Source organism: Mixophyes fleayi, chromosome 4 (genome assembly GCF_038048845.1).
Source record: "Mixophyes fleayi isolate aMixFle1 chromosome 4, aMixFle1.hap1, whole genome shotgun sequence".
NCBI lineage: Eukaryota > Metazoa > Chordata > Amphibia > Anura > Limnodynastidae > Mixophyes > Mixophyes fleayi.
In genome coordinates, this window is record NC_134405.1 from 190,706,752 (window position 1) to 190,724,552 (window position 17,801).

At 38.1% G+C, this 17,801-nt stretch overlaps 1 protein-coding gene across 1 annotated transcript in view; it reads right to left on the reverse strand.

Annotated features, from left to right (window-relative positions):
- Positions 1 to 17,801, reverse strand: part of ZNF277 (zinc finger protein 277) — a 56,742-nt gene that overhangs the window by 31,027 nt on the left and 7,914 nt on the right. The window contains exon 2 of the mRNA XM_075209022.1: positions 2,390 to 2,591. Coding sequence (XP_075065123.1) covers positions 2,390 to 2,591 — 202 coding nt within the window. The remainder of the gene's footprint in view (positions 1 to 2,389; positions 2,592 to 17,801) is intronic.

The following is a 17,801-nucleotide window of genomic DNA, read 5'->3' on the forward strand; positions in this document are numbered from 1 at the left end:
AATTAAAGTCGAGCAAACTTGGTTGTCTTTGTCTGAAAAGATGCGTACGGTACGCTACGACGTACAAGGGCACGCTATGGCGTAAAAGGGCGTACGCATCCACTACACGTGGCAGCAACAGTAATTGGTCTTTTACCATACATTCGCACAAACACGCATACTAATAAAATAGTACACATTAATGGTAGTTGCAACACATAGTCAGTTATGTCGAAATATAGTAGTATTTATATGTTATATTAGAGTTACATGCATATTAGTGAAATACACGGAACAGGTTGAAGGAATCATATCATGAGTGGTATCATAATAAACCTCTTTACATATCCTACTGTTTGGTTCCCTCTGCGAGGGAATCGCAGAGTGCATACACAAGTTATGAATGATAGGGAATTATGAACTACTTAAGACTAAGGAATCTTGGCGGGAAGAGCCGAGCATACCCCCTGGAGAGGTGACCCCCTCCTTTGGATTCCTTAGGATGAACTAGCCAATGATTGACAACCCCTTGGACCTTCCTGAGACCTGGACCAATAGATGCAAGCTATACCATCTTCATTGTGTTACTGTATTTCTGTGTGTATATAAGCAGCAGCTTCACATCTAGTGTTCAGACATCTTGTCCCCAGACTTCAGGATTGAATGACTGCACACTGGATCCAGAGCGCCTGCGATAAGTAACGGCTGTATTTATTATCACTTCGCTTGAGCATATTATTCTACTATTTGCGAATAAATCTTTGTGCGTTGGAAACACAAATCGAGGTTCGACAATCGTTATTGGTTAGCGACAATACGCACATAACACTGTTATGTTGCCTTTGTCTTTTAACTATATTTTTTATTTCCATCTCATTGAAACTAAAACAAAGGCATACTTTAGGACTGTGGTAAACATAGTACTATATAGTGACACATAGACATTACACATCAATGTTTACTACATATGGATAAGGATTAAATGGAGAATTTATAAATCTTGTGACAGAACTCTAATTGGTTTAGCTGTAAATAGCTTGGAATAACAGAGTTAATTTCAACAAACAATCTGTGAGCAGAGAACATTGCAATACTGCTCTGCGTGTACAGTGTGAAAAATATCACATGGTACCATATTGAAAAACTGTGCAGCAAATAGTGACAAAGCAACATGAGGCAGATTATGGTAGGCACAGACCAGTGTACAGCAACACAGATATCACATTTCAGTACAATGTATGAAAAGAACAATATGTAGGTACCTAGATATCACCACATTATACTATATGGAGATCACTGAGTAGGTCATTGAGCAATTTATGATGACTGACAAGAGATATGTAGCCATACTAAAAATATGTATATTGGTTTATCATTATAAGTAAAAAGAACGTTTGTCTTTTTAAGACAGAAAAAAACAAAAACAAAAACAACCGATATACAACTTCTAAATTCAGAAGTAAGGAAGAGAAGACTGCTGAAGAACCCATTTTTCACTATCTTCCTCGGCATGGTAGTAACTTGAAACCTGTGTTAAATCCTAAGTTTTCTGTCAAGACATATTAGTCTCCTTAACTAAATTAGGAGGTACACTATTAAGGAACCTAATTTAGTAAACGAGACTAATATGTCCAATATTAGCTAAGCCAGTGATAGCTATACAGATTTCTTGAGGTAATCACCTATAACTATCACTGGCTTAGATAATATTGGACATATTAGTCTCGTTTACTACATTAGGAGGTACACTATTAAGGAACCTTTCTTGGACAATAAGCATATAAAATCAAATCCTACTACTGGGTCAATATATTTTAACCTCTTTTTTTCAACACTTTATTTTAAATATTTCGCTCTTACTCTATTTTGGTTGAATATATATGTATTCTTTTTAATCGATACCAATAAAATGTATGTATTAATATACATTAGCAAGTTAGAAATGTACAAGGGGTATGTGTTGGAAGGTGAGTAACTTGAATTGGATTATGGAGGATATGGGGAGCCAGTGTAAAGATTTGCAGCATAGTGCAGCGAATGTGGTGCGCCAAGTGATGAAGGTCACCCTTTAAAGGCATTAGGACAGATTGTACAAGAGATAGATATGTGAGGGGGAGGTCAGAATGCATAAAGGTGTGATAGTTGATGAGAGACAATGGTTATAATGGTAATAATTGATTATGGTTTTAATAGAGTACATGGGGGTCCAGGAGAAGAGGGTGGTCTACTTTATCGAAAGTGGCAGAGTGGTTCATAGAGCTGAAAACATGGATTACCAATAATGAGATTTAGTAGATAAATTAATCATTGTGAAACAGTAGAGAGCCGTAATTTTAGTTTTCTTGGGAGCACAGAATAAAAATAATAAAAACTGACAATATCATTATTTACTAGTTTACCAATATCTTACCGTCTGAAATTTGCTATTAATTTTACATCAGCAATGACAAGCTTATGCTCAATAATCATGTGTTTGAGAAGTCCGTCCTTCTCCATTTCCTTGTAAGATTGTTCACAAAACATACATGGCAGAAACAAACCATCTGATGGATCAGAAGCAGTAACTGGACTTTCTGGCAAAGACAGTGTCTCCAAGATACAGTCGTTGCTATCTGAAACAAGGTTTAAATGGCACACATTAAAGTCAAGAATAAAACAAACTGTTAAACATAAAAACATATTTCAGTCAGATGAATTACACAGCGGATCATAACTGCTTCACCAGCAGATTAGGAAGCATTTCAAGCACAAGGAGAATGTTTTTAAACTTATTATTTTATAATGATTTAAACATCTTATTTCCTGTAATAAGTATACACAATTAGACATCCCTCCTCCACACTTCAAAATACATACAAGCCTGGATCTGTGGAAGAAGTTTAAGCTGCACATACTCCATGGTTTTTAGTCACCACATTGGACACACAAAGGGACATGAATGGGTCCAAGATGTGGACTTCCCAACTGGATCTATCAATTGAACTCCGACTCCTAGTAGTCTAAAAGAAGGCAAATATATGGTTTCCTTCTTGAGAAAATAGTATTTCAATAACAATATTTGATATTATTCTTGTCCCTGTTCTCAACATCTTTGTAAACAAGTATTTAATAGCTATATATTCGATTTCTAGTCTGATTTAAGCCTTCACTATATATTTTATTGACACAGTTATTATCTGTGAGGCTTTAGATGACAGCTGCCAGAAAACAAGTCACAATGACGGATACAAATACCTTCTCTTAATTCCTGTAATCAGCACTCTACTAAGAACAGTAGTTTAGTTAACCTGGACTACCGAACAGTCTTTCATACTCTGACTTGACCTTTTCACTAAAGAGCTGATTGCAATCAGAACAATTTATCTTGCCTGTTTGTAGCCTTTATAAAGCTCCTCAGTTCTACCAAACCTTTACAGGATCAAAGTTTTGTTTTGAATGTCTCTTCTTGTGCTTATTCTGTTTGACTGTGCATCATGATTCTACCGTCCCCAATCTCTCGCCCTCTGCTTCGTCCCCCACTCTTTTACCTTCCTTTGACTTAGCTTGTACCACACAACCAATCCTCTCAGGACTAGGTTCTTGGCCAAACATGGTATTTCTCTGATAGCTACACCAGCCAAGTGGTTCTTTCCAAGAAGATCCCAACATTGACATGGTTTAGATTTGTTGCATATTGGAACTAGCCTACGTTTCAACTTTTAGATATTGTTACTTTTAAATATATAATTTGCCTGTAAATTATATAATTGAAAGAAAAGCTAATGTCATAGTTTTATCAAACATTCTTAACATATAGGGGTATTTAATAAAGGGAGATAAGCCCTACATCCTGGTTTCACTGTGTTCGTTTGCCATTCTAAATCATCTAAGCTATCAATTTGTTTTCTTCTTTGGTGCATATTTTTACCCTTTAATATAATATTATAATCATTACAGTGGGCGATGTATAACATACACCTCTATTGATTATATCGGGGATAGGATGCCCGAATCACACCCTAGATCTGCCTCTATGTGCCATCTATCAATATAAAATATGGGATTTTTATGGACAGCAGCTCACCCCTGCAAACCGTGGGTTTCGGTAGAAACGCATAACGTCTCCCCGTACCCTTTAGATAACCTACTGTGGCTGGATAAGTCCAGTTGGTGGCGTTGGTTCAGGACATCTCTCTCCCCTCTTCCCGACTTTTCCTAACAGCACATTCTGCATGGATATTTAATATGTGACTGGATCTCTGGCTCTCCCGACGGGCAGTTAGGATACATGATATTTTTTTAACACGTGACTCTGGTACATTCTCTAGACTTCAAGAGCAGATTCAGATCCCTACTCAGGAATTTTATAAGTACCTCCAAATACATCACTGGATCCACTCACAGAGCTGTATGCAGGCAAGTCTTTAGCACAGATAAGAAAGAAAAAAAAAGCATAGCATTTGATCATGTTAGGACTGTCCAGAAGGGGAAGACTTTGGCATGAGTTGGTCAGCTTAACATCTATTGTAATATGTGGAACTAACATTCCCTGTTTTTGATATAGAAAATTATATAGAATAGCATTAATTGTGTGCTTGGAGAGTACAGATTTTACATGGTTTTTTTTTCTTCTATCGATCATATGTATATACACTGATCAGCCACAACATTAAAACCACTAACAAGTGAGCGAATACCATTGATTATCTTGTTACAATGGCACCTGTCAAGGGGTAGGATATATTAGGCAGCAAGTGAACAGTCCGTTCTTGAAGTTGATGTATTGGAAGCAGGAAAAATGGGCAAGCATAAGGATCTGAGTGACTTTGACAAGCGCCATATGTGATAGCTAGATGAGTCCGAGCATCTCCAAAATGGCAGGTGTTTTGGGGTGTTCCAGATATGCAGTGGTTAGTACATACCAAAGTGGTTCAAGGAAGGACAACCAAATGAACCGGCAACAGGGTCATGGGTGCCAAAGGCTCAATGATGTGAGTGGAGAAGAGCAACTGTAGCAAAAATTGCTGAAAAGGTTAATACTGGCTATGATAGAAATGTGTCAGAACTAGGAACGTTAACTGACCCCTGTGTTTTGGTTTTAGTTTTGGCACAACCGTCCTAAAGTGTTTTGGATCTGTATTTTTTTGCAAAAATTAATAAATAAAAAAAAAAAAAAAATTGCTAAAATTATAATTTGCCCCTTTTTTTTTTTTTTTTATTCCTACACTATTATTAACTTAAATAACATAAAATTCCAGTCATTTCCAGTCAATTTTGACCACCTGACAGATCACAATATTATTTTCATCCAGTTTAGGCCAAAGACTGCAGTGAGCCGGCTGGTTACTAACCGACAGAGCGATGGCACAAACACACGGCAGTTTATATCACATCTAGGAAACATTGCCACACAGCAGTGACAGAAAAGAAAAGTGGTGCAAGATGGAATTTTCCTTGGGCCCTCCAACCCACCCTTATGTTGGATTGCTATAATATAATTGATTGGTAGCAGACTAAACAAGGTTATTATGTCAACAACATAATGACAATTCGACAGAATTATTAAGACAACAATTGAAATGTAATCAGTATTTATTAGGTTAACAATTCAAATGTAGACAGTATTATCCTAACTCTAACCCTGTCCCTATCTCTAGACCTGTCCCTAACCCGGTTACTGTACCCAGTTCCTAATCATGTCCCTAACCCTATAATAATACTGTCCACATGTGAATAGTCTACCTAATCATACTATCTACTATGTGAATTGGCAACCTAATAATACTGTTTCTGTTTGAGCAATGGCACTGGAGACTGGAGAGTGACAAGAACAATGCTACCCGTTTCTCTGTGAGCAGCAATGTCACTGAGTAATGGCACTGGAGACTGACAAGAACGCTGCTACCCCTCCTGTGTCTGTCTGAGCAACGGCTCCGGATCTCCGATGGAGGGAGGTACTTATGGAATCCAAAGCCCGCGAGATCAGACAATGACATTTTACCTCGATTTCAGTTGCAAGGACGCGGGAAAGTACCGTACCAGCGCGGCTCTGTATTCAGATTTGTGATGTTCTGGGGTGCTCGGTTTTCTAAAAATCGAGCCCCCTTAGTCAGAACACTCATCACAGCTTGCTGCGGTTGGGGTTGAGTAGCTACAGATCGGTCAGAGTGCCCATACTGACCACTGTTCACTGCGGAAACCACCTATAGTGGTAACTGAACCATAGAGCAATGGAAGATTGTGGCCTGGTATGATGAATCATGTGGATGGTCGGGTGCATATGCATTGTTTACCAGGGGAAGAGATAGCACAAGGATGCACTATGGAAAGAAGGCAAGCAGGCAGAGGCAGTGTGATGCTCTGGGCAATGTTCCGCAGGGAAATCTTTGGTCTTGGCTTTCATGTGGATGTTACTTTGACAGGTACCACCTACCTAAACATTGTTGAAGACCGAGTACACTTCTTCATAGCAATGGTGTTCCCAGATAGCAGTGGCCCCTTTCAGTAGGATAACACGCCCTGTCACACTTCAAAAATTGTTCAGGAACAGTTTGAGGAACGAGACAAAGAGTTTAAAGGTGTTGACTTGACCCCCAAATTCACCAGATCTCAGTCCGATCGAGCATCTGTGTGATGTGCTGTAAAAAACAAGACCGAGCCATGGAGACCCCACCTCGCAACCAAAAGTTTTGATAATGATACAAATATTTTTCACAAAATTTGCTGCTTCAGTGTTTTTAGACCTTTTTGTCCGTTGTTGCTATGGTATACTGAAGATTACAAGTATTTCATAAGTGTCAAAGGCTTTTATTGACAATTACATTAAGTTTATGCAAAGAGTCAATATTTGCAGGGTTGACCGCTCTTTTTGAAGACATCTGCAATTTGCCCTGGCATGCTGTCAATTAACTTCTGGTCCACACACTGACTGATGGCTGCCCATTCTTGCCTAATCAATGCTTGGCGTTTGTCCGAACTAGTGTTTGTTTTTTTTTGTCCACCCGCCTTTTGAGGATTGACCACAACTTCTCAATGATTATTTTCTGCGGGGCCATGGACCCAAAATTTCGATGTTTTGATCCCGAGCCACTTTGTTATCATTTTTGCCTTATGGCAAAATGCTCCATCATGCTAGAAAAGGAATTGTTCATCTCCAAAACTGTTCGTGGATGGTTGGGAGAAGTTGCTCTTGGAGGATGTTTTGGTACCATTCTTTATTCATGGCTGTGTTCTTAGGCAAAATTGTGAGTGAGCCCTTGGCTGAGAAGCAACCCCACGCATGAATGGTTTCAGGATACTTTACTGTTGGTAGCGCTCACCTTTCCTTCTCCGGACAAGCGTTTTTCAGATGCCCCAAACAATCTGAAAGGGAATTCATCAGAGAAAATGACTTTACCCCAGTCCAATCCCTGTACTTATTGCAGAATATCAGTCTGTACCTGATGTTTTTTCTGGAGAGAAGTGGGTTCTTTGCTGGCCTTATTGACACCAGGCCATCTTCCAAAAGTCTTCCTCTTCACTGTGCGTGCAGAGGCACTTACGCCTGCTGCCATTCCTGAGCAAGCTCTGCACTGGTGTTGCCCCAATCTCGCAACTTAATCAACTTTAGGAGACGGTCATGGCACTTGCTGGACGTTCCTGGGCGCTCTGAAGCCTTCTTCACAACTATTGAACCCGTCTCCTTGAAAGTCTTGTTGATCCGATAAAGGTTTCATTTAGGTGCAATCTTGCTAGCAGCAATATTCTTGCCTGTGAAGCTTTTTTTGTGCAAAGCAATGATCACTGCCCACGTTTCCTTGCAGGTAACCATGGGTAACAGAGGTAGAACAATGATTTCAAGCACCACCCTCTTTTTAAAGCTTTCAGTCTGTATGCTAACTCAATCAGCATGACAGTGATCTTCAGCCTTGTCTTCGTCAACACTCCAACCTGTATAAATGAGAGAATCACTGACCTGATGTCAGCTGGTCCTTTTGTGGCAGGGCTGAAATGCAGTGGAATTGTTGTTTTTGAGATAAAAGTTGATTGTCATGTCAAAGAGCGACTTTGAAATTAATTGCAATTCATCTGATCCCTCTTCATGACATTCTAGAGTATATGCAAATTGCAATCATAAAAACTGAGGCAGCAGGCTTTGTGAAAAATATTTGTGTCATTCTCAAAACTTTTGGCCATGACTGTACAGTACTTAAAAGGAACTGCTAACGTCTTGGTACCAGATACTACAGGATACCTGTGAGGATACCACCCTTAGCTGTGATGGCAGTTACCCTCTGTGGGATTCAACTCACTTGGGTAGACCAGAGTATATCCAAAATAAGGCTTTATTACAACAGCACAACATGTTCACAAGATATAGGGTAAATGGTAGCATGTATTCTTTAGCAGCCTCTTGCAGTCAGCACTCCAGAATAATAATATCAGTCTCTTTCTGAGTCTTACCCTCCTGTAATATTAGCACTACCATTTAGCTAGACAGATATCATGTCGCCCAGCCTGGGTTACTGGCTCACACAGACCCTGTCCTGGTTGGGTTTCCTCCAGCAGCACTACAATGCCTGCCCAGAGTCCTTTCATCTGATGTTTTGTACATCAGGATCCTCCAAGCTAGAATAGCTCTCTTGGCATTCTGCTCTCCTTATATTCCTTACTGTATACACAAGGTGTAGGGTCAAATGTCTCAATCCTCCCCCTTACCGCAGGCATCTATCAGTGGACACTTATTTGTTAGACATACAGTTTCTTTTACCTTGATTATACAATGAAATGGCTTGATTCAATTAGCTATTTGGCTGGATACACTAAACAAAGGGTTACAATAACATCAAGGAATGACACTTCAGGCTTGCGTGAAACAATAAGACATTTGACACATTGTATCTGCAACATTACACAATCGGAGTCTGTGATACATTTTGATACAATAACATTTATATTGATACGTTAATACATTTCCCAATGCTAATTCAGCCAGTATACTACTGTGGAGGCACATTGCATATCATCTAGAAGTTCTAACCCAATTACCTCGCAGATTACCTGTTGACCTAATTAACGACTGTGGGCTGCCAGCTAGCTATGTTAAGTCGCTCAGACATTGTTCTGATTACAAACCAAATCTGAGCCACACCTCATAACAATGGACATTTGAGACAAATGGTAATTACCTTAGCTAACACAAGCAAAATGACTTCTGCTGTCCTGTTATTTTCACACAATATGGCAATATTTCTATTTCTAATACATACAATATTGCAGGTAATAGAAAGGGCAAAATGTACCTAATAACATGAAATAATAATACACCGATGTTCTGGTGTATATACTTAGACTGGGCCAAGGAGTAAAGAGTACATTAAACCGTGAAAAACGGGTGATGAATAAATAGTTCTCAGTCCAGTAGCACCCAGTTTCATCACAATGCCTTCAAAGGTCTTGTGTGTTGGCAGCACGAGGGGGACCTAGACAATATTAGGCAGGTGGGTTTAAAAATGTGGCCGATTGGTGTATAATATATTTCGCGCACACACACACACATTTATATTTCTTACATAAGCATTAACATGTTCATGTAAGTATTATAATTTTTTTAATGACAGAAAGGGAAGATGCAATGCATAATAGGAACAGGTAATAATGAGTAATCTTCAATAGCTATATTTCAACACAATCTAGATAGTGGGAGCACTGATTAATGACATTTTGTAAGTATTAGGAAGTGTTGCCATGGAAAGTCAGCATTACAAAAACTTCAAACAAATGAAAGAAATTCATATGAATAGGATTGCTAATAATTATTTTTCTCCTAAATCTGACCCTAAGAGAGTAGTAAGTATTAAGGGAGTGGAGTCTTTACCCATACAAGTAGGACTCAAAAGTTCGGAGACATAGTAAAATGATAGGACCAAGAAATAAATTTGTCATTAAAAGTATGCATTTTCAGCACAATTGTTTACAATTATTGCTTGGTGTGTTTGGGTGTTTTTTAAAAAAAAAAATAAAAATAAAATCACTGTGGCAAATTATAAGACTATGCTTGATAATTAACGGTTTCTTCAGGCTGTGGTGTCCGATGCAATTTTGGGTGGAGTCCTAAAAAACGTAAATGTAATTGACCACGGCAGAAAAACCCCCCACAAAAAAAATAAAAAATAAAAAAAACACACCAAAAAAATACAAGCACAGCAGAGCAAGGTTGTTTGATCATTGAAAATAAGAGGGGGAAAAACTGTAGCTGCCAAGATTCTTTTGGCACTGCTGTATGTAGACCCAAACCACCAGGTTATGCTGGTGATCAACAGCTGACAAAAGGGAAAGATGCTCTGTCTGAAGTAGCAGTGAGGGTGAATGGGTTACAGGAATGTCAGCAGAAGGAAGAAGCTACTGCTTCCACGTTTTCACCTTTATCAACAGAGGATGAATTTTATTCTGACCAGATCACAAAGAGCACACAAAGAGTCACCACTTAGAAATGGTTACCTCGTCACAACCCACAAACTATATACATTTCAACAAAATTTCTCACTTGCCTTAAAAGAAAGATTTGATTGTTCATTAAAACTAACAGTGAAAGAAGCCATTCCCTTAAATCCAGAAATTGTCAGAGATGTTGCCCTGGTGGTTAGTGCTTTGCCACCGAACCAAGTTAGTGTTGAGAGGTTATTCTCTGCTCTTAGAATTATTTTTAGATGACACTTAAGAGCATCCATGAAGGAGGATCTGACTGAGGCTTTTATTTCTTTAGGACAAATTCTTCATGGATTTATGAAAAGTGTGCAGCGAGTAACAGTACTGTATATTTTCATCTCACAGCATTTTTTGTGGTCTAATAGTCCTATTTATAAAATGTTTATTATAGAGGTATCCTATTTTTCTATATGTATACATATTTCTATTAGGTGTACCATACACAAAATAAAAGGACATCTTATTATGAACCTGTTCTGTCTTACACTTTATATATTCTTTTGTTTTAAGGTATATCCTCCATTTCTGTTAAAATCTTTTTTGTTTTTAATTTATTAAATGCATAGTTTGTTGCATGTTTACTTTCACAGAAATTTAGCACTGTTCTCTCGTTCAGAAATTTGAAAATGTATTCTATATTTAATTAATCCAAGTAGTCTGAAGAAAATGCCTTGTCTTACCATTCTACTACAGTAAATTTGTTATGATGAATTAACATTTGCCATTTATGAAGGAGTCGAAGTGGGTCAGTAGTAAAATAGAGTAGTCTGAGTCGAAGGTTCGACATACCAAATCCACAGCCCTACTATTGATGATTTAAATATCACAGGTTGTACAGAGGGGTTTTGAAAAAGAAATAATGCTTTGTAGGAAGACAGTGAATAAAAATGATCAGATGCATACTTAAAAAAAAACATCTATGTGGAATTGTTGCTTTAAATTAGAAACTAGGAAGAAGATTAAAAAAAAAACCATTACATTTCCTTTAATACATGCAAATGTTCTTGGTCCTCAAAATCAGTAATTGGCCTTGATATTGTGGCTTATACGTTCTCCATACAGCTCCCTCTCAGTGCCCCTATCCAGTTAGCACACAGATATTTTTAAGCAGAGATCATCAACAAAATACTTATCTGCATACATTTTGTCTCAAATTTGAAATGTTGGTCACAATATGTTATAATTTAGCATTAAACACTTGGGTTTAATTGACCCAGGTGATCACCATTGATAAAAGATGAACAGAAGTAAGGCTGGCTATACAGTATACAATTTTTTTTCAGATGCGATATCCTTAATGATTTCACCAATGATTAAAAAACAAAGTCCTGATCAGCATAATTGGCTGAAAACAACGTAGTGTGTACCCAGCCTTACTCACATTACTCCAGAATAGCAGCAGAAACAATAGTCCTACCAATTTCTTCTTTACAATCAAAAATACAAAAAACATAAGACAGTCATGACTGGACTGAAATGCAAAATGACCTGGAGCTATTGCACAAATAAATTGTAAGGATTACACATATTTAAGATTTCATTTTAACACAGACCTTGAAGTGAAAAGTTCATGAAGCTACTGCTACATTAGGTGCTCACTATGGCAGTTGGATGACACTGTAAATGTTTATAGTAAAAACAGGTTCTATTGTTCTGGTATACTCAATTAACCACAATCAGTGCATAGGGATTTTAGTTGCCACAGATGTACTTAGCTATGACTATCAAAATAAATGTCTGTTACCAGAGGTAAGTTGTAGATCCTTGGTGGAATTTCCCACGCTAATGATAAAGCAAACTGTATTTGTCTTGCCGCACCATCATCCCTTGCTAATCCACGTTCCAATGCTGCTTCCAAACTCCCCTTTCTAACTTCCTCCCTCGACCTCTCCCAGTGGGTTGAATCCACTACTCATCAGCATGGCCATTGCCTTGATTTTGTTTTCTCTAGACTATACTCAGTTTCTGATTTCCTTAACATGTCTTTCCCCCTCTTGGACCATCACCTTATCAGCTATACGCTCACCCCACTACTTTAACCTCTCTGCTGTCAAACTTTACTAAGTTTCCTCATATCTGCAAAAATCTGAACTCTATTACTTTTCAACAATTTTCCACCTCTCTCCAATCTGTACATTCTCCCCAATGATATGAAGCTAAAAAAAACAAACAAACAAACCAGGGATCCTGCTTTACATGTACATGGGTCTCCAAAAAAAACAGACAAAGAACACATAAGAAAAAGAAAATTATTATATGGGGAAACGTTACTATGCAATACTACCTTATTTCATTGGGTTTTCAGTTTTAACTGACACTGGGGGGAGGGGGATTCAATTGCCCCCAGAATAACGCCGCACTGAGTGCATTACCATTAATACTGCAATTTTAACACAGATTTCTGCTCGCGGCTCAGGGTTGAAATTACTGTATTAACAGTAATTATACACACTATTACCGCAGGCTGCCATACTTTTTACAGTAACGCGGCCAATTGCATTCCCCCCTTAGTGTATCAATACAAGTTTAGCACTTTTAAACTAAAATATGTTATAATTAACCACACATTGTACTCCCACCAAGCATTATTCTTAGTGAATCTGAAAATCTTCAGAGCCCCAAACTGTTTCAGTACTGTGGTTACAGTCTTCACAAACAATAAGAAGGAAAGTGCCTTATTACCCAAAAAAATGTGTGACAAAATATAGGGTAACTAATATAGATGAACCTTAAATTGTATTATATTGCTCTATGAATTTTGTATAAACAGAAACCATACAGAGGATTTAGGTACTAGTTCATAGATTATTGCAATTTTTTTCTTTACTCAAAATTGTGGTTATTATCTCCGTTAAAGAGCAAGTTAAAACCACAGTTTAGAATTAATATAGGTCTAAGGCTGTGCATCACTAAGATAAATATAAACACTTTAGTTGTTTCATGTATATCATTTAAGTATTTCCATCATACTTCCTTCAACTCCTCTGCAACAGGTCGTCATGTAATGAGGGTTAGTTTCTATAAACAAAGCAGAAGCACAATGACTATCACTCGGCGATAGTCATTACACCAAAGACTTAAATGCCAACAACAGTTTCAACGAGATTTTAAAAGCGACAGATGTAATTGCCGACATGTGTAAAATTAGACGTTTTTAAATACTGACATACCAGAATTCAAACAAACAGACATCCCGACACTCAGATTGAAGTCGCTTGTGAGGGCTGAGGCTATTAAGGGGGCAATGCAAGGTCCCACCGGCTGTATAATGTAGAACCCTTCCTAAAAAACATTATACAGCCGTCGGGTCCTGATTAAGAGTTTTTCGAGAGCTGCTTATGGTTCTCTTCACCCTCTATTAATTCCAGAAAAACTGTTGACCTACTGTTCTAGGAATGCAATTTGAAATAAAATTTGTATATATATTAAGGGCGGATGTCTCCACACATGGAAGGGACTAGGCAGATTTGTTCTTTGGGAGGGATTGCCACCTAGCAACAATTAGTGGGTAGTGAGAGCCTCCCAAAGAATATGCGATTATGAAAAAAATTCTGTGAAACATCAATATTTTTTATGTGCCACAGAGTTCTAAGCACAGTCTAATCTGATCAGCAGAAACAACTGCCAAGATACCACTGCATAGCCTGGAAGACTGAACATAGAAATCTGCCTAGAACAGAAATGAAAAGTAGTCAAGAGGATGTGGAGTTTTTTTTAAATTCTGTGAACTTTAAATCACACAAATTGCTTCCACAGGGGAAGGTGGTAACATGCTAGCAACGTTAAGAGGACTTTCTTCAATGAGTGCTAATAATAAAAGGGTTAACTTATGGAACTAGTAAGCAAACTGGTGCGTACAAGCTCAAAAGAGCACCTGGTCATAAATGAGATTATGGCAACTGGATAGAGCCAAGGTATTGTGTCAGAAGCTTCAATCAGAGGGTGCAACTTCCAACCAAGTACAGAGGATGAAAATCACATTTGTTTCTTATTGTTCTGCATGATCCCAATTTCCCTTTACAGATTCTTTGGAAAATCTGATCTCAAGAGCAGAAAACAGGCTAACTCTATAGGGAGGGCAGACGTTGCTAGGTGCCAATCCCTTGTTTCCCAGAACAAATAGAGTTTGCAGATCACAGATTCCTGAAAACCCCCATTTTGTTCTTCGAGAGGGCATGCAACCTAGCAATAGCTAGTGGGTAGAATAGTCTGTACCTGGTCGTTGCTTGGTTTCCAGTAGTGTCTGAACGTAGGGAGAAGACCAACAGGCGGCTTGTACAGTTACTAACAAGAGGACACCTTTCGCCACGGCCTTAGTAGTTCCTAGAGTAGGAAACCTCGCATTGAGTAAACTTTCATTTGGGAAGCATCAATCCCAGATTTCGACATGGTGGATAAAATTGATCTTTTTATAGTATTGGGATGAGCAGCTATAAAGGACTTTCAACATGCATTGCGGAATTGGGAAAGCTCATGCCTGTGTGCATGTGTGAACTGTAAATATGCCACTATGCACAAGTCTGGTTAAACAGGATATCTTACAAGGTCAAATTCAAACACTGGCTGATCCAGCTTATATGTTTTTGTTCTACCTTTGAGAATAAAAAGGTATTCAATGGGTCTGGATGATCCATTGTATGCTACTGTAAATATCATGTACAGCTCTGTGGCGCCTTATAAATGGCTTGAAAAGGTAATAATAATCCATGGGTCTATATTATGTATAAGGGACCATTTAGCACCTCACATAATTTATTCATGTCGGCGTGCTTTTGGGAGGGTGTTACCATCCACTAGCTGTTGCTAGGTGGTAATTCCTAGTTCCCTAAATCAAATAGAGCCTACAGGTAATAGAATTCCCATTTTACTTCCCTGAGAGGAGTTAACGCACAATATTAATATTAATATTCACGAAGCTACAAATAAAATACCATTTTTCATGGTCAATGGTACCCATACATAAACTAATTATAGCATAATTGAAGGTACACATCAGCAAGTCAATTGCAAGCAGGGCCTTCTTACCTCCTAGTCTGTATTATTCAGTATTGTTTATTAAAGTGTTTGTCCCCAATTGTAAAGAGTTACGGAATTTGATGGTGCCATATAAATAAATGATGAAGTCAAAATAGTTAAGTATTCACAGCACACTAGCTCAGTACAAACTATCACCAGTCGAGGCGATAGGCAAGAATGGGCTTTTATTTTGGCGAGGGACCAATGAGAAAAGCCCAGCTAAATTACCTGCACTAGTACAGAGGGGTAGTGGAAGGAACAGTTACCATTAACTGGCAACAAGCTGTAAGCGAGGCAGTGTCTGATGAGGCCTTTTAGTAAGAGAACGCTGCCATTGCAAGCCAACCGGCTCGGCTGACATTGGCGCCCAACGCTATTCATCAGAATGAAAGTGTAATTTGCGTCCGCATGAGAAATTCATGCAATTGCATTCATTGATGCAAGGTCCATTTCTAAACATTAAAGACTCTGATATTTGTACTCAGCATGCCATAGCATTTTGCTCATGTGTTTAATAATAAAGAGTTAAAAAGAAACACAAGAAATCTCTGAAGCAGAACTAGTGTCTAGAATTTGCCCATATTCCCCTTTAGAAGCTGTTGCCTTGGAGCTTTCTGCCTTGTTACACATAAGAAAAGGAATTAAAGAGAAAAATGATAAAAAACAGACAACTATTTCATAGCTTGTGCAGTAGATCACCTCCCACTCGAAAAATAATTTATAATCCAGATTGTTAGTAAGTAAGTATGGGCACTTTGTTGTATTTGAGCTTTTTATCAAGTGAGGTTGAGGTAATTTAAAAATACACTTCAATATATGAACATCATGCTTCTTTAAAATTTTAGTGGAAAAATACAATTATCTCAAATGTATTTGCAAAGTTGCAGCAAACTTTAAAAGGTAACAAAAATAATTGCTATATATTTCTCATTCTGTAAGGACAGAAAGCAGAGGAAATAAAGTAATCCAGTAAGTAGTACAAATAGGTAATGTAAATTTTCGGTAATCTACCCAAGCTGACCAAATCTTTAGCTACTAAGTTGAATTTAGATATCACAGTTGAAAGAGGCGACAGAGGTGCTTACAGTTCAAAACCCTCTAAGGCTCCTGGCCCTGATGGCTTCTCTATATTATACTACAACACCTACTCACAAATATTGATCCCGCGTTTCACTTCTACTTTTAACGATATTTTGCAAGAGGGTAAATTTCACCCGGATACCGCACCATTATTGTCATCCCCAAGCATAACAAAGATAGCACTTTATGTGCCAATTATAGTCTCATATCTTTTACTAAACACGGACGTCAAGCTATTCACTAAAATTTTGGCAAACAGACTAATTGCTAATCTGACTCAAATTATTGAATCTGACCAGGTTCCTTTTGTGCCTACGAGACAAGGAGAGAACGGTGAATCTGATTTATTACACAAACAGCAAAAAGATTCCCTCAGTGATCCTTCCCCTGGATGCCAAGAAGGCTTTTGATAGGTTGTCCTGGTCATTTATGTTCCATACACTTCAAAACTTTTGATTTTATTAATTTTCTCTGTGCCATCCAAGCTTTACTATATTACTATTATATTTACTATATACTACACTATAACCCGTTGTCTTCGGCTGCAACAAACAGATTGACTTCCTCCAGGTTTGGTTTCACCAATGAGACTAGACAAGGCTGCTCCCTCTCCCCCTTCATTTATGCGCTATGTATCGAGCCATTGGCAGCTTGGGTCGGTCTGAATCTAGATGTAAAGGGTATCCAGATTAAGGATAATCACTATAAAATTTCACTTTTTGCCAACGATGCACTCTTATCTTTGTCTTCGCCTCAGATTTTCCTCCCCAATTTGTTTGTTGAACTTTAGAAATATGGCCAACTCCCTTGGCCATATTTATTGGATCAACCTCAATGGTTATGTGTAAACTGGAAGCTTTTAACAAGTGTCTCACTTATTGCATCTGTACAGGAGTCTGGTGCCCACAGAAAAGTTAGTTGGGGTCAACTTGGTGTTAACTTTTTTCCCTATCAAGTATTATTTTCCTCTTTAGTATATATCATTTAGAAGTCTGCATAAAAAAGAACTATATACTGCATAAAGTGACCAATTTATTACTTAATCACCTTCCTCAAGCAGTGCCAGCATCAAACATGTCAAAAATGGTACTTAAGGTAGCCAGAAACCAACAGATTGTGTGTGCACACATGCAGAATTCAAAGGGAGAATGGGAAAGACAAAAGATGTAACATGACACTGTAAGAAATGCCAAATGTATGGTCACAACAACATTGCTGTGGAGTTTATGTGTGACAGTGTTACGGGTGTATCAAGATTTGGCCACCACTTAATTAAAATT